The sequence below is a fragment of the Podarcis gaigeae genome (assembly GCF_964106915.1).
Source record: "Podarcis gaigeae genome assembly, chromosome: 4".
In the NCBI taxonomy this organism is placed as follows: Eukaryota; Metazoa; Chordata; class Lepidosauria; order Squamata; family Lacertidae; genus Podarcis; species Podarcis gaigeae.
Window position 1 is genome coordinate 69,764,366 of NC_139677.1, and position 21,722 is coordinate 69,786,087.

Sequence of the window (21,722 nt, forward strand, 5' to 3'; positions counted from 1 at the left end):
TAGTAAGTTGAAATATGAACGAGCCCTTGGCCGTCCACAGAGACCTTTCGTGCAAGCTAGGATACAGACCAGTAGATTTTCCATTAGTCCAGGGAGTACAACTGCCATCATCCCTAACCACTGGCCATGCTGATGGAAGCCGGAATCCAAAAATATGGATACCCATTTTAGCTAATGGGGCCTCCTGCTGCTGCCGCACCGCCGGAGAATGGTTTCTGTTCTCATCCTGAAGCAAAGTTCTTAACCCGAGGTACTATTTCTGGGTTAGTGGAGTCTGTAACCTGAAGCGTATGTAACCTGAAGCGCATGTAACCTGAGGTACCACTGTAAGTGTTTTACTAAAACTAGGTTCTAACCGACTTTAGGCACTATGATACTTTCAAAGAGTAAATAAGTATATATTTATAGGAAAACATTTTTTTACCTTATTAGCATTTTTTAGGTGATCATAATAGACTTCTTCAATGGCTTGAAAATAAATTACTCCTTTTAACTTGGTTTCGTGTTTGTCTACAATAAGGAAAAGAAAAGTTGAAACTAACACCCCACCATAGGGATTGAAGGATCAACCTATACAACATGTTTTGCCAACAACAATAGAAGTTTTAAAAAAAGTTTATTTAGTAACTATTCCAGGAAAACGTCTACTTCTTTCTTCACTTAGATTACCTTTATTACAGCACACTAATTCAGAGTGTATATACGTACATGAAAGGGAAATATAGGTACAGTACTTCTTATTGAGTGCTTTGTAAAGGAGAACAAAGCATATGCAGGCATTTATCTGCACACAAAACTGTATCCATGGAGCCAGGCACAGACAGGGCCAGCACAGGGTCAGCTGCATCCTGAGAAAGCCATGCAACCAGCAGGTGACAGCAAGGGGCATAATCTGCCTCTGCTGTGCCAACCTGGTAGCTGGTGCAGTGATGGTGCATTTCTTCCTGCTGTCTCATCTTCTGCCCTAGTTGGCATAAGTAGTGGGGCTGTGGCGCTAGCTGTGCCACTCCATAAAGCCCAGCCACAGGTCAGGATTCTGCATACATTCCTTCCTTGTACACAGGTGTCCAGTGACTCACATCCAGTGGAGCTGTGGGCACGCTATTAGCATCAGCAGAGTACCAGCAAGAAGCGATTGTAGGTACTGTATTTGGCATCGTGAAAGCTTCTTTATTTACAGCAGATCAAAACAATAAACATGGCTGAGTGTGAGCAGCAGCTTCACACACGTCTTCTCTATCCGAAAGCAGAGAACAAAGAGAGAAAGTACAAAAGCAGATAGAACGGAAATACATTGTTTGAGTTCCATTCCCACACTCCTATCACTGTGGAATGTAAACAGTGCATCACGAGATCCAATAGCAATGAGAGAATGAAATTACTAACAAGGATTGTAGTCTATATGTGGTGGAGACAGCAACCCAAATCATTACAGTTGTACCTTGGAAGTTGAACGCCTTGCGACTCAAACGTTTTGGTTCCCGAACGCCACAAACTCAGGAGTGAGTGTTTTGGTTTGCGAACGTTCTTTGGAACCCAAACATCCAATGTGGGTTCAGCGGGTTCCAATTGTTCCTGCAGCCAATCCTTGGTTTCCGAACGTTTTGGAAGTCGAAACAAACCTCCGGAACAGATTCTGTTTGATTTCTGAGGTACAACTGTATTACCAAGAGGTAAGTCCTACTGGACTTGGGGAAAGTTCCAAACAAATAAGATGACTCAGTTTGCTAAGAAGAGATTTACCTGCATGTCTTTATGAGTCATGTGACTAGAAGCATCAGAGCATTAGGAAGCTCCATGAGTTATTACAAGATAAAATGTACCGTAAACGGGTAAGATTAGGCAAGCAACAAGTAACTTAAATTACAAGTAGCAGCACTGATGTAACTTAATAGACAAACCATAGGAAGGCTCCATACAACTTACCTGCATAATAAGAAAATGTTCTCTTGTTCCTATCAAACACAAACCATCGCTTCTTCCAGGTTTTAATTTTCCCTCCCATCTTAATAAGAAAACCTCGGCAGGTCTTCTCTGTGAGTGAGACATGGTAACAGGTCTCTATATTGTGTCCTGCTGTCTCTATGTGGCTGCGTAGATCAAAATCTTCCTTTCTGACAGGTAAATAACGAGTCAAAGGGCGAGACTAATGGGAACAGCAAAAAATAAAAATCAATCTTTTTCCTTTCTCCGCTTATATTTAAAATATATTCACATGCATTCAACACCTGAAATAAAGTACTCAGCCTGAAACTTACGCTTTTTATTGCACGCTTACACACAATCAAGAGTGCTTAGTCACAACCTTAGAAACCAAATGTCAACAGCTCTCATGATATATATTCTCAGTCTTAATTATCTGACAAAAGCATCAACTTCACACATTAAATTTTGAAGGCATACATACCCCTCACATATTTTAAGTGCACATGTAAATATGTGAAGTTGAAATAGATAAATGTATGCTTTCTCAACCTTTAGGTGGAAGTGTAAAAGAATTATAAACCCCACCACTGAGTGCCATCGTACTGAAGAGAACTGGAAGGGAGGAGAGAGTGGCTGCTTTTTACAAAAGAGTAAGGAAACATCTGACCACAGATCTCTGTCACTTTGTCTAGTTTGGTCTTCAGTATTTACCCTGAGGGATAAAGGAATGACAGGTAGCACAGTGACCTCTGCTGGCTATATACTCCCAGCAGCCTAGTTTTAAGTTGACTGCATCTGTCTCATTCTAGAAGCCTTTGAAGGCTTAATATCGGGCATAGGCAAACTCGGCCCTCCAGATGTTTTGGGACTACAACTCCCTAGCTAACAGGGCCAGTGGTCAGGGATGATGGGAGTTGTAGTCCCAAAACATCTGGAGGGCCGAGTTTGCCTATGCCTGCTTGATATCATTTCAAAGTCTGTGTGCTTACACCCTTTTTCCTGCTCTTGAGGTGGCTGAGGGAAAGACACAACCAGAGTGGGTGGCCCTCACAGAAGTCACTCATACCCAATTGCTTTCACAGACCTAAAAAAAGTTGGCACAGCCCCTGCTTTATACCTTGGGACACAAGGCCTGTCACAAGTGAGAATCCATAGCGTCTTGCTTGCAATTGGGCTTCCCTCCCATCTCTTAATATTTGTCTTCCCATTCAGTGCCTGCATTTTCTTACCTGTGACCTTTGCTTTTCACGTATCTTAACTTCTTTTTCAATTAGTTTTTGTCGCTGGCTAGTTTCTTCTTGCAGTCTTTTTTCTAGCTGCTCCCTGCGACGCTTTTCTTCTTCCAGTGCTCTTTTTTTAGCTTCCATTTCTCGTTCCTAAAAGCCGCCCCATACAACATTGTATTATAAATGTGTTGTTGTAAAAAAAAAACAACAAAAAAACCCCCAACCCTATTAAATACATATTAAGCTCAAGCACATTCCCTACCAATTCATTCATCGGCGTGCCAGTTCTACAGTATTGTACTGCCTGATGGAAAATCGTAACTAAACTCTTGTTCTAATGACACAAACATGGCCTTTACACATACATATTATTACTACCCACCCACCTTGTGTCTGAGTCTAAGATATGCCCATAAAAATGAGACTATGAAATAATGCCGGAACCGAACATAAATATAAATGATGAGGCCTTGGCACAAAATGAAAAGTAAATATTTTTTGCCTCAGTGTCAAGGTTTTTACTTTTTAATTATTTCAGTTAACACCTGTGTATAGAGGTTTGCAAATGACAACATGTGGCATATTCTCAATCACTCAGCTATAATAAACAGAGGCTGATGAAAACATCTACCGCCCACAGTGGCTACGTTCATTATGCTAAGGATAGAGTTTTTCTTTTGCTCATGTGCAAGGTCAACCTTATTGAAAAGTGGGTTCATGGTTCAGTCATAGAGCTTACATATTATGGTACTTAGTTAAAAACTCAGTAAAAGCATTTCATCCATGAAAGGCTTCTGCTTCAGGCTCTACACAAAAATCTGTCAGAGCCCTGTTTCCAATGCTGAAAAGAGAGACATGAACCGACTGTTTAAAGTGGCTCCGAAAACAACACATCTACAGCCAAAGGGCAAAGCTGGTGTCTATTTAAGCTAAGCTGCAAGGTTAATCATTTTCAGAACTCCAAATATAGGCGGAAATCCTACAAAAGAACTGGAGGTACGTATGAACATATGTACTTCAGGGGATTCCATATAAAGATTCAATGTTTAGATGTGATGAGGTAACACATCTAAATGTTGAATCTGTATTTCTTTGAATTTCCTTGAAGAAGGACCAGTAGGATCCAATAATCTCTTTTTTATCTAACCCCTTATTTTTTAATCCTACTTCCAGTTCCTCTTAGAACAAGCAAGGGTGCAATTGAGTCAGAGGCAGCTCAATAAATTTTGATATTCCCTGGTCACAATGTCCTATTTCATGCTGCAAGGACTTCTTGGGGTGCATATCTTAGACAATGTCCTGCTTTATTACTGGCCCTAATACCTGTTTTGTTTGTTCCTCTAGGCCAGGCTTCCTCAACCTCGGACCTCCAGATGTTTCGAGACTACAATTCCCATCATCCCTGACCACTGGTCCTGCTAGCTAGGAATCATGGGAGTTGTAGGCAAAAAACATCTGGAGGGCTGAGGTTAAGGAAGCCTGCTCTGGGATAACCCTGAATTTAGAGCACAGAATCTCTGTACTATACTGCGTATTTCTTAGGCAGAACCACCAAATATTTTTATATTTGTGGCGAGTGGATAAAATTGTAATTTTAAAAGGGACTGAAGCAGGAGCAAAGAAATAACTCAAAACAAATTCTGCAAAAACGGAACCCTTTCAAACCCCTGCTGGGGATACAAAGTCAATTTGTACTATAACAATGTTTGCTAATGTTAGATTACCCTGGATTCAAGTAATCGAGTCTTTTCAGCATGAGCTTGTTTCAAAAGTCTTTCCATTTCTTCTATTCTTGCAACATTTGAAGTACTGGCACTAGTAAAGGAGAGAGAAAAAGAGAGTCTGACTTTCAGAAAACAGTTCCGTATTAGAGATGTAATTCCAGTCTTTTTGTTGATAAGTTTGGATACAAGATCTGGGTATGCTCTGGTTACCTTAACATGTGCAGAGAACTAGGCACAAACTCAGCGCAAACAATATATATTAAGATTGTGAATTTACCTGTAGCAAAACTACAGGCAGAAGTGCAACTTCTGCTCTGTCAATGAAACTATCTATGCATGTACATGCCTGAAAAATACTGTTCTGTATGACCCTCTGCAATCCACTAAATGTGGGCTAAGGGTGCCTTTAGAAATAATGTTAGGATGCTGGCTGGATAAGCCCTTAAACTGCATATTTTTTTAAAAAAACAATATTTTTAAAGTGTCAAATTTACTAGAAAAAAATATTTACCTGGAGATATTATCTGGGGAGCAGGCAGAAATGCTGGTCTCCATACTGTCAGAACTGTCTAAGCTTAGAGTATCAAAGGCATGGTCCTTGAAATTATGATCAGGATAATGGAAGGCGTTCAGATACACATTCGATTCAGAAGCAGTTCTGCTGTAGAACTGGGGAGATTTCTGGATTTGATCTTCACAAATATGTTGGTTGTTATAACCTAGAATGAGAAGCAGAAAAATATGAGTTAATCTTCCTACTTTTTATATTTTTTAAAATACTTTTTTTTTAAAAAAAGAGAAGCATTTTGAACACTGCTGTATTCTAACCATGTTCAAAGCTCTGCAAATGTTCCTTACTACCATCTTTCTTAGTAAAACAGCAGCTAATTGGATTATGTATCTGACATATTTCTGATCAGTATTCTAGTATATGTCTTTTGTCAGTCCTTGTCTCTTTTTGTAAAATGAGATTTCAGATTACAGGGTTGGCCATCTGGCCAACGTCTAATGACATCTGCAACATTGTTTTCTAGAAAAAGGTGTGCAAGCAGATGAACACTGTGTTTAAGTGGCTGAAACTGGCTGAAAAATGATTTATTGGTTGGCTGCATATATATCATATTGGTCCTTATTCTGATGGGATCTGATAATTTTAGCTTTTGTATTGCTGAGTTCCTCTTTTTGTATTTTTTTTACTGTTGTAAGCAGCTTTGGATAGGTCTGGAACGGTGACCTAGAAATATTTTATAAGAAATAAATAAATCACATTGGAATAGTTTGTAACACACATAAGTTTATATAAAGCCAATACCAGTATGACATGTAACTTAAAGGCAAGCATTAATGCGCAAGAAGCTTTCATTGTTAGAACACTGGAGAAAATTAGGAGGATATAATTTACAACAATGGATAAAAATTACCTTTAATACTTGCACTTTTGGAATGATTAATTGCTCCTTAAATTTTTTGTAAGAGAGAGAGAGAAGAAAAGAGAAATTACTATCATTTTGCCATTTAGGGAATTTGGGTTAAAAAATCCAGATGAGAGCATTTAAAAGCACTTAAGCACTGACTGCTTTTAGCTAGCAAATCAGTTGCATTCTTACTTTAATTCCTCTGAGGATCAATTTAAATTAGTTTGCCATATGACAGCTCTGGACACTTTCAAAACACAAACTAAAGCATGTGATTTGTGCTCACTATGAAAAAATAAGGTAAAATTATTCCTTCCTTAATTATTGCCGAAGAACAAATGCAACTCTTAAGACCACGCACCATCGTTATTTCGGTACTGGAGTTACAGATGAGTTACAGATTCTTATTGGCAAACCTTAGAACTCTACATATTTTTTTCTTCCCATACAGAAGAATACATACAACTTAATTTTTTTCTCCTCAGTGCCTACATTCCTAAATAATTGAATTAAACTCTGAGTTCAGTGGAAAGGGAAGACATTAGAAGGAATCGTGAATCCTGAGTCGGTGAGCACTGAGGCTCACTGTTGTCGCAGCATGCCAACACTAACCACCATTTTGGAAAAAGGCACACACACACACAAATCCTTTAAAAACCATTGCACATGCCATAGCCATAATTTTCACATTTTAAAGGCTCTGAGATGTGGTCTGGTACTGAAAAGAGTGTATCCCATCAGCTCCTATAGCATGGGTAGGCAAACTAAGGCCCAGGGGATAGATCCAGCCCACTCGCCTTCTAAATCTGGCCTGCAGACAGTCCGGGAATCAGCGTGTTTTTACATGAGTAGAATGTGTCCTTTTATTTAAAATACACCTCTGGGTTATTTGTGGGGCATAGGAATTCATTCTTTTTTCTCTCTGTTCAAAATATAGCCCAGCCCCTCACAAGGTCTGAGGGACAGTGGACTGGCCCCATGCTGAAAAAGTTTGCTGACCCCTGTCCTATAGACTCATGTTGAGTGTTGTGCATGGAAAGGCCCTCCTGGCAGCCCATTATGAACTGAAGGAGAAAAATGAGGGTTGTGCTACAGGGACTAAACAAGAAAAAGCAGATAGAAAGATTGAGTAGTAGGAGAGATAATGTAATGAAGTGGATCTGGGGAAAATAAATTTTGGAGGGGAAAATGCATCTGGAGCTTGCGAGGAAGTGACGCCATTATCTTGTTTGTAGCTTCTGCCATTTAAAGATATACATCTTTTCCCTATTTGGCTATTCCCTATGAATTCAGCTAATCCCTTTAAAAAAGCTATGTGATGTAGTGACCATTACATACATGGTGATCGCAAATTCAATATATTAATTTTGCATTGGTGAAAAAGTAATACATATGTGTATTTGGTGCAATCAGCTGAACTGGCTTTTCTGTTTGTCTCAGCAAACATTCAAAGTCTTGAGCGCAGGAGGGAAGAGTTATTCATAACATGTAGCATCGCAGCATTGCAGCAGGTGTTTGGTCGGGGGTGGGCATGTTTGGGATGGGAGGAATTATTTTGGAGGTTTGTTCCACCTCCAACAGCATTTAGCTGTTTAGGGTTGCTGCAGACACTTAAGCACCAAGGATACTCTACTAAATCTGAAGTTATTAATCCAGAGGAAAACTACAGCATTCAGTTTAGTTTAGCTTTAATCCAGGAAGACATGCAAGACTACATCTGATAGAAAAGCAAACTGGGTTAAAGGTTTTTAGAGGTAAACAGGAAAAAAAGATTACTAGAAGTACACAGAAAAGAAACAAAAATAAATTTTAAAAAGCAATGCCAGTTATTTAAATGATATTATAATAACTTTTTTGAATGCAATCTATGTTGCAATCACAATTATTAATCTCAAAGTTTTTTTTTAAATAAGGAACACAGTCAAATAAACATAAATCCTTCAAAATACCCCCTTTTATTATTTTGGATCAGTGTTATACAGACCAGTCTACTTCTCCTATGTGCTGCAAACACAAATAATTTGTCACATCTTTCTGAAGTTGCCAACCCAGAAAACATGGAGATGTCCAACTTTATTGTCAATCTTTGGTTCCATTGCTGCTCCTTTATTATGCTCGATAATCTTTTTGCATCCTTCAGCACAGAAGAGCAGAAAAGACTCGTGTGTTACAGGAAAGCAGGATGCTACACAATTTTGTGGGTTAGCACATTTTCTAAAACTGGTGGCTGTACTGCGAAGTGTGTGAACAGAATCTTGAATCTGTGTATTCTCTTATTTATTTTCATGCAAATCCTCTGTTGCTGACATATGAACCAGATTGACTCCGAAGAAACATCAGGTTTATATGTCAGCAGAAGAGGAATTGCATGAAAATAAATATTTGAGACTAGACAATACAGAAGGAATCAGATGGTTAACCTTTATTGTGTTTCATTTCAAGTTTCATCTGCAAATCCAATCTGGCAGCAGCAGCAGTGGCCAAAGTTTATTTTCAAACATTCATTCTTTAAAGCCCACTTCAGGTGTTTCCCAGCATGAGATTGTATCTTATAATGGGGATCGTGGAGCCATGCTGTCTCCATTGTCTCATCCCCTGCCATTGACATGTTGGGGGATTGACTGCAATGGGGAAACTTGCTGAAAATGCAGTTAAGCTCTCTCTGTGATGTGGATCCCTGACTCCACAGGGTTCTAGATCATGCAAGTCTTCACACATGCAGCAGATTTCTCCATTGCAGACATTTCCCCATCACATAGATAGGCAGACAAAATGGTAGAAGCCAGGCTGCTTGCACATGAATGTAGCCTGAAGGGAGCTACAAAAACCACCGCAACCACCAGAAAAAAATTAAAGGAACTTTAGAATTTCAACATTTGCTGGTTCTGAATGACTTGTTGGTGTCCCTTTTTTCAGTGACAACCACAAAAGCAAACACATACAGCCACACAAAGAACATTCCTCATACCTTTTCTGCCTTTTCCTGATTTAAATAAGACATAAAAAAATAAAAAAGTGTTACACTATAGACATTTAAAAGCAGGATAAAATAATTAGATAGGCTAAAAAGAGCTATAAGCACAGAATGCAGACATGGGAAAGATAAGCTGGCTAATCTATGTCTCGGGGCACAATTTTATTTAGTACAATTTATTCTGGGCTACAGTCCTATTTGAACTTAATTTCAAATAAATGCACATGTGCTTCAGTTATAATAAATAATTTTAAAGTTACCTAGCTCTCTTGGGAGAACACATAACAATCTAAAAGTCTGAATTACTTTTAATAATTTTAAGCATCAGTTTTTTGGTTGCAATCCTACAGGCCTTTACCAGGAATAAAAATTCCATGTTTAGGATTACACTTCTTGATTACTGCTGCATATGTGAAGAGCCCAACTCACCTTGCCTTAGTCCACAGACAAAAAGGCAGCTGCAGAAATAAAGGCTTCTAAGGTTATGAAGTCCCATTTGCCTTTATGTAGTTCTCTTTACAGTGGTGCCTCGCAAGATGAAATTAATTCGTTCCACAAGTGTTTTTGTCTTGCGATGTTTTTCGTCTTGCGAAGCACGGTCTGTCACAATTGCGCCTCTTCAAGCGGCTTTAGGAAAAAAAGCGAACAAACTCGCAAGACGTTTTCGTCTTGCGAAGCAAGCCCATAGGGAAATTCGTCTTGCGAAGCGACGCAAAAAACGAAAAACCCTTTCGTCTTGCGCGTTTTTCATTTTGCGAGGCATTTGTCTTGCGGGGCACCACTGTAGGTCCCTTTAATGTGCATTAGCATAGTAGTAATGCTGCAATCATCTGAATGGTTGCAGAAGATTCACAGCTAAGAAACAGGTTTTCTCCATTAATAGTTTAGTTCAGGGATGGGGAAACAGTAGCTCCAGTTGCTATTGGAATACAGCTGCCATCGTCCCTGACCATTGGTTGTGCCAGCTGAGGCTGATGGGAGTTGGAGTCTGACAGCATCTGGGTTAGTCCAAATATTAATCAATCACCAACTCATAAAACTTTGCTTAGCCAATAGTTTCTGTAGTAGGTAATTAATGTCAAATGAAGACTCATTAAGACTCAACACAAGTACTGCAGTAGTTATCGTAAGCATTAAGAAAGAAGAAGTTACTACTGTCATACCTTGGTTTTCAAACAGCTTAGTTCTCAAACGTTTTGGCTCCCAAACGCTGCAATCAGAAGCCACGCTTTGGTTTCCGAACGTTTTGAAAGTCGAATGGACTTCCGGAACAGATTCCGTTCGACTTCCAAGGTACGACTGTACAGGCATTTGGGGGCATCTAATGGACCAGTCGTAATGAAGGAAAAGGTATTTAAGGTCCAAGCTGTCACTTTAAATTGCTTTATATTATGCAATATAAATGCATTATATAATGTGCACATGGTAGTGCACAGGGACTGGATATGCACAAATCTTCCCACACAATAGACTGAACAAACACATCTTAGGTAAGAGCATCAGGCTCTGGAAGGCTGGTACGCTCAAGGACCAGTCAGAATAACATTCAGGGTCAAGAACCATGAAGTTTCACGGGATTATCCGTTTTCTAAACAGGGTGCCCGGCTTTTAATCAGTCTTAAGCTATAATTCTATGCACAGCGCAATCCTAAGCATATTCAAGTCCTACTATATTCAAGGAGGCTTCCTTCTGAGCAGACACAAATAAGGTTGCACTGGGAAAGATATTGCCCACTTGTTGAGAGTATTATGCACACACTTATGCAAGAACAGAGTGGTTTGTGTATAAAATAATTCAAATAGAATCATGCCATTTCCCATTTTGGTGTGCAATCAATAATTATATTAAGAAAACTTAATTAATCTAAGACTCAAAAAAGCATTGCAGCTGAATGAATGCATTTCCCACTTATCAAATTACAAAGAAAATCTGATTAGTGTGAAATGGGATTTCCTTTTCAATGGCATTGTGTTGCAGTGTATGAGGATAATTTTTGAACAGCCTTACCTTTATGCATCCTCCTTGGTTCAGACTCTTTGGTCATAGTTCCCAAACAATGAGGAAGTACGCTGCCACAGCTGTTGCTTTGTCCAAGTGGAGGATGACCCTGCATAAAACAATAGTGATTAGTATTCACAAATATCAGCCATCCATGCTGTCCAATGGTGGCTTTGCCTTAGCTGAAAACTGTTTCTGCTCATTTCAGTCAGCACACCAAGTCACACTGCAGTACAATCAAAAGAATCTGGGCTGCTCAATTTAAGACAAAGAAGTAAAACAGGAATAAAGTAAAAGGAATCACAGACTACACAACGGGATGCAAAAATTAAAGCAAATTGAGAAATTACATTTCTGCTTGTCTTTGATGAACTAAATACTTGTGTTCTTAGATATTATAATCTATAATCACCTTAACACTCCTTCCAAGAGTAGAACTGCTGAAATGGGGAGACACGGAGGGAGCTGGTTTCTTGCGTGGCAAAGTATCACTCATGTATGGGCCTTCTTTATGCTGCTTCTTCCTCTCTTCCAGATTTCGGAAGTGCTTAAAAATATGAAATTGCAGTGTGATCATATGAGAGCCTGCCGGCTGTAAATGTTGGCGTTAAACAAGGTGCATTTCACAAACAAACCTTAATGCTGTTTGAAAACACAGCCCAAAACAGGACAAGGAATAGCCAGTAGGGGAGAGTTTCTCTGTTTAAAAATTCTTAAGTGCATAGGAATTACAGCACACACACAAACCAAAAAGAGAAATGTTATACAGTTTCACAGATTTAAAAAAAAATCAAGGGTGATTTAATATAATTAAATTACAAGGAAGATTCCCTGGACACGTTTCAATGAAACTTAAGGAGATTTTGAATCATCTGGGATAGTATTCAGGCATCCAAGAGAACATGCGAGGGCAGAAATTAAGGAGTAGGAAGGGGCCATGGGCACTACTCCTGCCCTAACATCAACCTTCATGCATTGAGATGAAAACTCTGTAGGGGGATTCTAAGTGTGTTTGACTGAGTGCTTAGACCCTTCCCTGTGATTGGGAGCCCTGCACAATCAAGGCTCCCAGCTGTGTATAGGATTCTATGTTCAGATGAAGGCACTTAGAATAGCCCATCAGATATTCCTGCTCATGATGGAACAGTAGAGTGTTGCAGACAGGACAAGCATGTACAGCCTCATTCTCATGGCCACCCCAAGTTGGCCACTGTGGCAACAGGATGCTGGACTAGATAGGCCATTGACCTGATCCTGCAGCCTCTTTTTATGTTCTTATGCAGAGTTTGTGCCCTCTTGTGTTCTGAATAGGACACTGGATACAAATCTTACTGATCGTGAATCAGCTGTCCCATTTTAGGATGGTTAAAAATCACCAAAAGTTACTGTGACATTTTCACTAAAGTAAAAAGATTAAGCACATTGGACATGAAACAATGCTACAGAAATGATACATAATGCCAACTACTGTTTGAACAAAAGGACAATGTTATTTGGTCTAATTGTGGCATTGTGAGTTGATTCATAGTAGGGGTTTTTTTTAAAAAAAATTACACAGCTTTATACAGGCTTCCTTAAAACAAATCTGATTTAATCCCACAAAGGGAGGTCTGCCTGCAGCCTTATGCACCTTTAGGTGCCAGGTGAAAACACTCCTCTTCAACTAGGCCTTTGGCTGACTGACATCCTATATCCTTTTAAATGTGTTTGCGGGAAAGTGAGGGGGGATGTAGTGATTGTTTTGTTATTACTGTTTTTATTATGTATTTTGTGTTTCTATATTGTATTTTTATGCTATGTACTGCCCAGAGATCTATGGATCAAGGGCGGTCTACAAATTTCATAAATAAGAAAACTTGGATGTTACAGGTTTCCCTTTCCTATATTATGTGTTTCATCCAAACAATGCTCCACTCATGAAGGAAGGTTCCACTTGTAGAAAGGCTCTCTGCGTCCACAGATTTCTTCCATGATCAGAGTGCTTTGGATCCAACTAATTGTCCTGCAGTTTCAGTTTAGTATGATCTCAAACTGGCTACTACTACTTTTTAGAAGCTTAAGCCGTACACAGTACTGAAAGAAAATAAGCAGCTCTTATTCTATTAAAATAAATGTTTGAAACTTAATCTAGCACTGGCATTCTGACTGTTGTAAACTATTGATTCCAAATGCCTCCCTCAGCTGAGATTTCTGAAGCAACAGCTGTAGTATTTCTACATGCCATAAATACAAGACCAAGTTGTTGAATAAAACATTTCACTGTTAATATATTTTTCTGTGCGGCTCTCATTAACAGAAAATATTAGCTGGGAAATATCAGGAAGATGCAGATAACATTTAAAAAACCTTATACAGATATTCAAATAACAACTGATGTCCATAGAAGCAAGAAGAGATTGTAAGTGGGTCTCTCCCCCCTTAGGTACTGAACTCTGCTAGTTTGACCTAGAAACTGTGACATGAACACCGTGACAGAGCTCAGGGCACTATGCGCGTGTAAAAAAAGGCTGCGGGGGGCGCTGTGCATGCAAAGTCCTTTAGAAAATGTTAGAATTCCACCAATCAACTGTAATGGAAAGGGAATGTGGTGTTGAATTCAGCCCCCCCCCCCCCCGGCGCACCCTCCTCACTCCCTTCCAACACCTGATTGGTTGGCAGGATTTTATGACTGCCTGTTTTGCATGCACTCCCTCAGACTGAAGCAGAAAAGTCCGTGCAAAAATAATTACATGGTTATCAAGGCAGTCAGCCTTCAGGCAGGTTACCTGTGACTGCCTTCGGTGTTTCTTAGCTGGAAGAGGTGGTGGTGTGTCGGGCAAAGGAAAAGGCTCTACATTTGCAGCCCTGACCTCAGACCATTGGGCTGGTGAAAGTTGTGCAAGAGGGCGAGGAGAAAGGGAGTGAGGAAACACAGATCCAGAACAGAGAGGCGATCTTAGCTTTATAGGAGAGAGAGAAATTACGTTCAGAGGCTTCTAAACAGGATGACACACAAGCTGACAGCAATACACACAGAGAGAGAAGCATTTTATGGTAGCACAAAGCAGCCTGTTCCAACCCTGTGTCCCCAGATGTTGTTGGACTCCAACTCTCAACATCCTTGACCACTAGCCATGCTGCCTGGGTATGATGTTGGGTGTAGTTCAACAACATCTGGGGAATCTGGGCTGGCTTCAACAACATCTGGACTTGCTTCATCAGCCTACGTGATGAGAAGCATGAGGTGCGACCCACAGGTGATAACAGGCAGGTGCAGAGAAAGCAGGCAAGCAGCATTTTCTGTCGAAGGAGTTTACTTAAGGGCTTGCAGCATTCTACTGGGTGAAAGCAGATCTGGGGCTATCCAAATCAAAGCAATAAAATGTATGAATGCTGATGGTGAAATGAAAAACACATGTTTTTACCGATTTAACTGCTTTTGTGGCTGAAGTGTTTAGATTAAAAATAGATATACCAGGCTCAATTCCTGCAGCTAATGTACATTATGTATGTATTATTTATGGCAGCAGTTAAATATTTCTGGATATGGAATTACTTCTTTTCATAGCTAAAAAGGTGCTTCTCCCCCACCCCTCACACAGTCACAGGAAACAGCTGGGAAAGCAACCAGGGAACAGTGTGGAAAAAATAGCATCTTGGGATATACTTAAATTTGTATAAATTAATGGGGCATAAAGAGCGTAAAACATTCTACACTCACAATATTAAATTCCACCAAGTGATGCTTGAGTGAACTCCACAATTCAGTAAAACCAAATTTATGTGGTTTAAACCTCATTCCACAGAAGTCATACCCAAGTACTTGGTCTGTTGTCCAATTGCCATATGATTTTCAGCTTTCTAAAAGGCTGACTCTACAATGTCAATGTACCTTTTCAGGGTTTGATGTATCAGTTACTCAGTTTGGGCAGTGCTGAAGAAAACAGGTGGGGTTTGTTGCAAAACATTGGAACAGGTTTGGAGGAGAACCCAAATTTTGGGGATCCATAATTAATATACCTTCTTTTCAAAGGTTTGTCCCTTATTTGAGCCTGATATACCTCTAAAGCATCCTTTCCCCTTACTGAAGAGAAAGTAATTAGTTAACTGGGCCTTATCTGAATGTGAATGTGAATCTGAAACTTTCTGACATTGCTGTTATCCCTGGAAACAAAGGTTTGTGTGTGTGTTTTCACTGTATTGTGTGGTTAATGGAAGGCCATCTGCAAATGAACACTGTACAGTTGTACCTTGGTTTTCAAACAGTTTACCGCATTTTTTGCTCTATAAGACGCACCAGAACATAAGACGCACCTAGTTTTTGAAGGAGGAAAACAAGAAAAAAATATATTCTGAATCTCAGAAGCCAGAACAACAAGAGCGACCGCTGCGCAGCAAAAGCAGTGATCTCTCTTGCTGCTCTGGCTTCTGAGATAGCTGCGCAGCCTGCATTCACTCCATAAGACGCATACACATTTCCCCTTACTTTTTAGGAGGGAAAAAGTGAGTCTTATAGAGCAAAAAATAAGGTAGTTCTCGAACGTTTTGGCTCCTGAACGCCACAAACCCAGAAGTGACTACTCTGGTTTGCGAACTATTTTTGGAAGCCGAACGTCTGATGGGGATTCTGCGGCTTCTGATTGGCTGCAGGTGCTTTCTGCAGCCAATAAGAAGCTGCACTTTGGCTTCTAAATGTTTTGGAAGTCAAACAGACTTCCAGAACAGATTCCGTTTAACTTCCAAGGTACGACTGTATAGAGCTCCTGGTTCAGTTGCAGTATTCTTCCCAAGGTGTGGAGATGTTTAGATGGCCCCAAGTCTTAAACCTGAGTTTTCTCCCTAAAACAGACTCTAGGTATAAAAGAAAATTTAGCTCTCTTTTAAATTGGATATATGCAGTTTTACCATGAACCTGCAAAAACCAAGGGAACAGAACGTTGCAAGCAAAATGCATACAAACGGGAAATGTCTCTCAGAACAAACCTCTTTATTTTGTGTCTGGCTCATCAGGCCAGCTGTGGAAGGAACAGCCTCAGCAGCCATGGGGGCTTGAGTGGAAGGGGATATATTCGTGGAATTGCCATACGGCTCACTAATGTCATTTACACTCACATAACCCTAAAGGGAGGAATTCAGAAGTTAAACATAAGAAGCACAAGCTAAACGGCATGCAAGAGTATTAAGGTTCCCAGTGTGCTGTGAAAGTTAGTTTAGAGTGATCCAGCCAATTTCTGTGGTATTACAAAAAAGTTTCATTAAAATATTTTTTAAAAAACCATTGAAATTACAAGCACTGAAAATCTGAATGCTTTAACTTACTGTAAACAAAATTGTTATCATTATATCTGAAGTGGTATTCATAATGAGGTAGAACCATTATAACTTAATACGTTTGGTTCAATACGTTTAAATGTAAAAATACTGCTAGATTTCAAAGGTAGCTCCCACCTATTGCCCCTCATGTGGCTATTTCATGTACCACAGATTACAATGTGGTAGCTTTATGATCTACAACCATGGGAGGGCAGTTCTTCAACAGAAAATGTTTTTGAAAAATTGGCTCCCAGCACAGTTTACAAACTATCGGTTTGTAAAAAAAATCATTTAAGAGCATGAATCTCTGGCAAAGGGAGGCTGTCTTTATTCCAGTGCATTTCAGTGAGTTACTATACTGCAATTAAAGGTAAAGGTAAAGGGACCCCTGACCATTAGGTCCAGTCGTGCCCGACTCTGGGGTTGCGGCACTCATCTCGCTTTACTGGCCGAGGGAGCCGGCGTACAGCTTCCGGGTCATGTGGCCAGCATGACTAAGCCGCTTCTGGCAAACCAGAGCAGCGCACGGAAACACCGTTTACCTTTCCGCTGGAGCGGTACCTATTTATCTACTTGCACTTTGACGTGCTTTCGAACTGCTAGGTTGGCAGGAGCAGGGACCGAGCAACGGGAGCTCACCCCGTCGCGGGGATTCGAACTGCCGACCTTCTGATCGGCAAGTCCTAGGCTCTGTGGTTTAACCCACAGCGCCACCCGAGTCCCTATACTGCAATTAGATGCAGGTTTTTGTTGGTCCTAAGCAACACCCTGCAAATTTCACTTTTTTTGGTTAATATAAAAATAGATTACTGACAATTTAATAATTTAGGGACACATTCATCAGCTAGGGTTTTGTTAAGGTCATCAGAGTAGTTGCAATTCTCTGTTAAAAGTATAAATAAGTCTAGGATTTCATTAGCAGCAGCAGTAGCAAAAACAGCAGAAGGGTTTTAGGCAAAAGCAAGCTGCAGGAGGATATACTGGAAGAGAATGTGCTTTCTAAAAATCCTAACTGAATTTAGTCCCTGAAAGGTACTCTTGCAAGAACACTGCCAGAATTGTTCCTATAATCTGGAAATGAATGATTGATTTGGGGCGAAATACTCTGGAACAGATGGAAATATCTGGACATTTTAACTCTGGTTTTGAGGAACTATATTTTGGAAGGTATTAGAATGGCTTTAGAAAAACACTTAATACATCTGTAGGACTTAGTTTTCATTTTTTTAAATTTTGTATGAAGGGTGAGACCACCATGTTTGCATGTGCACACTGGAAGGAGTCATTTTGGTAATTATCTTCAACACAGGAATACCACGCCACCATAAAGTAGACACAAGGACATGTGCTTGTATGGAAGCTGGGAAAAGCACAATAGATGCATATTTACAGACATACACAAAAAAACCCCAAACCTGACAAAAGGGGATACAATTATGTCAAATTTTATACAAATCCTGCACGGCTAAGCTATCTTTAAAAACATATATGCAAACCATTTACATACAAAGGAGACTGGACCACACATCATTTCACACTGAATATTATAAAATGTGCAGCTCTAAATCACCATCTAATACAGAGAACAGTAACTGCTTTCTCTCTCCTTCTCCCAAGTTTCACATTTTTACCTCTTTTAGACTGCTGGGACTTAGGGGGAAGCCTTTTCCTCCCGATAGTGAAGAGTATTTCTTTTCTAGATTACAAAGGTTCTCCTTCTCCTGTTAGCAGACGACATAAGTTATATTTCAGATACAAATGTTGGCAGTCACTTCTATGACAGAACACACACAGAGGATCACAAACAGTCTCAGGCTTTGTTTGTACACTTCAGAAATAACAAAACTAGACTAAAAAAATTAATGAAGTGATGAACAAATGTTTCTGGGTGATACTCGAGTAGGTCATGGAGAGACCCAGTGAAATTAATGGACCCAATTTTGTCATCTTCATTAATTTTAATAGGATTACTCGGAATAGGATTAGCTTTGACTGCAACCCAATGTCTTAAATAACTGAAGCCGTTCATTTCAATGGATCTAATCTTGAGTATACTCACATTGGATATCAGCCTCTGTTTGGAATTGTTCATAAGTAAATTGCATTGTATCTCTGTTCATTCCTTTCAACTCCCCCCCCCCCCCCATCATCAAATCATATCCCAGTATACAGTTATCTTGCCATGTGTTTAGAGTAGCTTGCTTGACAAGCATCTTGGTTTTTGGCATGTGTTGACCAGTATTTCCTATGGCAAGCACATAAAATATGGATGGATAACATGCACATGTGTGTTGTGTTTAAGCGCCTGGAATCCTGAGTGGGCCATGTCCAAGGGCTTGTGAAATCACCTGTACAAACAGGGATGACACCCACAACAGAATGGCATCAATTCCGTTTAGTAAACATTCTGCAAAATGACAGCACAGTTTAGAGCAATTTTCAAGAAAATCTTCCGATAATTGTAGCTGTACAATGATGTTGCTAGATTCAGGTAGGTAGCCGTGTTGGTCTGACACAGTCAAAATAAAAAAATTAAAAAACGGTCCAGTAGCACCTTAGAGACAAACTAAGTTAGTTCTGAGTATAAGCTTTCAGGTGCATGCACACATGCACAGAAGTCACCAGTCCCTTATATATAGTGGGAGGGTGGGGTGGGGTTTTTCTCAGAAGGGTAGTAGGAGATGGGTGATTGACTCAGTGGGTATGGTAAACCTGTTGATGACTATTAACGACTGCAATTAGTCCTACAGGAAAAAGCAAGGGATAGTATGCAGATGACCAACAATAGCTTTAGTGTGTGTAATGAGACAAGAATCCAATATTTCTATTCAGACCAGGTCTCTCCATAGTTTTCAGTTTAGTAGTAAGTTGTAATTCAGCAACTTCTCTTTCAATAATGTTGCTGTCTTTGAATCAAGGAAAAGTGCTTACCCTCTGCAACATCATTAGGAGGTTATTCTTCTCTTTTACAAAATGATCTTGTTCTCTTTGCGCCTGCTGGACAATATGATTGGCTTGTTTTTTGAGGGCAGAAATTTTTTCCTATGACAAAGATAGCACCAAAACATAGTCAATATGAGCTTGGGAGTATAATGTACGCACTACTGATCCTGTTGATCAGGAAGACACTCACAGGAAGAAAACTAAAGACACTTTTGCACCAGTAACTCTTGGCTGTAGTTCTTGTTGTTGCGTATATTTCATACAACGGCCATTTTCACAAACAATATATATAAATGTGAACTTGCAGTGTTGATTACAACATTAGCTGCTGCAGATGTACTCGATCAAGAAACACAAATGAAAGCACATTGAGGATGGATGCTAGTTTTAATTGCAGAATCTAAATTAATCTAGGTGAAAACTAGTGAAAACCTTTACTTTTTCCTGAACTGGAACAACCCAAAGCAAATCAGATCACCTTGTGGTAGGGTTGCCATATTTCAAAAAGTAAAGACTGCATGAATTTCCCAGTATTCAGGCCTTGAAAGAAGCAGTTCCACAAGAATGTAAGCCTCCGTAAATGTGTTTAGGATTGCTCTGGAAACAGATGAACTTGTTCAACCACATTTTGTGAATCTTCACTGTCCTATGAATTGTATTTACATTTTTCAACATGAATTGGAACATGAATCCATTACTGATTTACTGAATTGGCCAGTAATTGGCCAGAACGAAATGGAACCAAACCACAAAAAGCAATGATATTACCTACTTTATTTTTAAAGCAATTTTACCTTTCTACTGACAATGTTGCGTTGATATTCAGCCACCTCACGCAGGAGCTGCTGTGTTAAGTTCTCCTTCTCCTCATCTAACCTGCTCTCATTTTCAAGCTGCTGAAACTCCAGATCTTCAAAGTGTTTGCTTTCTACCTCCAGCAGGTCAGCATCCTTTAACAACAAAAGTCATGGTATATATATTTTTTAAAAGTTGTATATCATTAGCGAAAGTAGGCATGCAGCACCATCCCAAACAAAAATAAGGCTCAGGAAGTTCAAGTTATTGTGCAGAAGATCACACTCTAAGACCTTTAAAAAAGAAGACAAAAAACAGCTATTTATGACATTTACATTGTTTTTTGAACTGTTGCCTGGATGTTAAAAAGGATCATGTACACCCTCAAATTCGCGATATTGAATAGCAGATCAATCTGAGTGTCCCACCTGTGTAATGATCTTTTGGTCACAGTTCAGCTCAACCAAAAGATGATCTAGCACTATGCAGATGTAAGGATAAAAAGTTAAGAAGCAAGGAAAGGGACACCCAACAGGCTTGACCTCACTTCCCTCTTACCTCATTCTCCAGGGATGCTAGCTTTGTGCCTCTTGCCATTCATTGATGACCAAGTTTAAGTTGGATGAAAAGCAGATGAATGGAAAGATAGTATGCAGCTCTCCCCCACATACCCTTCCACCACTGTAACCTCCAAAAGCTACATTAGCATTAAAAAGTGAAGTGAAATTTATACAGAATTCCACCTAATGTGGAATTCGTGTCTTGAGTATGAACTGGGAAATTCAGGAGATGCTGTTTAAAACTCTGGTCTCCCTTAGTTCAAGAAAGCAGCTTCCATAATAAAAAGGGGAAACGGATATAAATGGAATATTGGGAAAGAAATCTTGTTTTGGTCTATGGATGGTCATCACCAAGTGTCTTATAATGGTGAGCCAAATCTTGGATAAATAGATGAGTGTTCTTTTGCAACAATATGGCAAGCGAAGCTGTTGAAGGACAGAATTCTCTGTCTATGGCAGGGATGGGGAGGCTGTAGCGGGACCACAATTCACATCTTCTGTGAGTATTGGTCATGCTGAGTGGGGGTCGATGTTGGAGTCCAACAACATCTGTAGGACCACATGTCTTCACCTCTAATCTATGGTGTTAGCAGAACTCCATAAATTAACACTTAATATGCTAAGCAGCATGCCTTGAATATGTAACTAATTTCCATTTAGAATTGTTTTATTCAACATTGGGGTGAAAGTGTAAACTAAGAATGCGTTTGAACTGGAATTTCTTCTGGCATTGTATTCTAGCTTATTCCTTCTCACTGTCCCAAGAACGCTTCCATGTCTCAATATTGTGGGGGGTTAATTTACACAAAACAGAACAATAAGGAAAGCCCACTGAATGTGGGTGGGTGAACCTGCATAGTCGCCTAGC

General features: G+C 39.7%; 1 protein-coding gene and 1 long non-coding RNA gene across 19 annotated transcripts in view; one reads left to right on the forward strand and one right to left on the reverse strand.

Moving 5' to 3' along the window:
- The window catches only part of LOC310843890, a 435,627-nt gene that overhangs the window by 10,532 nt on the left and 403,373 nt on the right, over positions 1-21,722 (forward strand). The gene's annotated exons all lie outside the window — the stretch shown is intronic.
- PHLDB2 (pleckstrin homology like domain family B member 2) overlaps positions 1-21,722 on the reverse strand; it is a 74,145-nt gene that overhangs the window by 3,621 nt on the left and 48,802 nt on the right. For 5 of the 18 annotated variants that reach the window (XM_083736075.1, XM_083736069.1, XM_083736071.1 and 2 more), the window contains 10 exons: positions 20,294-20,449; positions 19,488-19,598; positions 18,188-18,277; positions 11,677-11,811; positions 11,274-11,373; positions 5,388-5,595; positions 4,877-4,967; positions 3,156-3,302; positions 1,927-2,146; positions 425-510 (listed from right to left, as the gene is read on the reverse strand). In XM_083736075.1, coding sequence (XP_083592201.1) covers positions 425-510; positions 1,927-2,146; positions 3,156-3,302; positions 4,877-4,967; positions 5,388-5,595; positions 11,274-11,373; positions 11,677-11,811; positions 18,188-18,277; positions 19,488-19,598; positions 20,294-20,449 — 1,344 coding nt within the window. Of the gene's footprint in view, positions 1-424; positions 511-1,926; positions 2,147-3,155; positions 3,303-4,876; positions 4,968-5,387; positions 5,596-6,297; positions 6,334-11,273; positions 11,374-11,676; positions 11,812-14,029; positions 14,204-16,226; positions 16,362-18,187; positions 18,278-19,487; positions 19,599-20,293; positions 20,450-21,722 lie in introns of all 18 variants that reach the window. The other 13 variants (XM_083736078.1, XM_083736080.1, XM_083736068.1 and 10 more) reach the window with 7 other exon arrangements.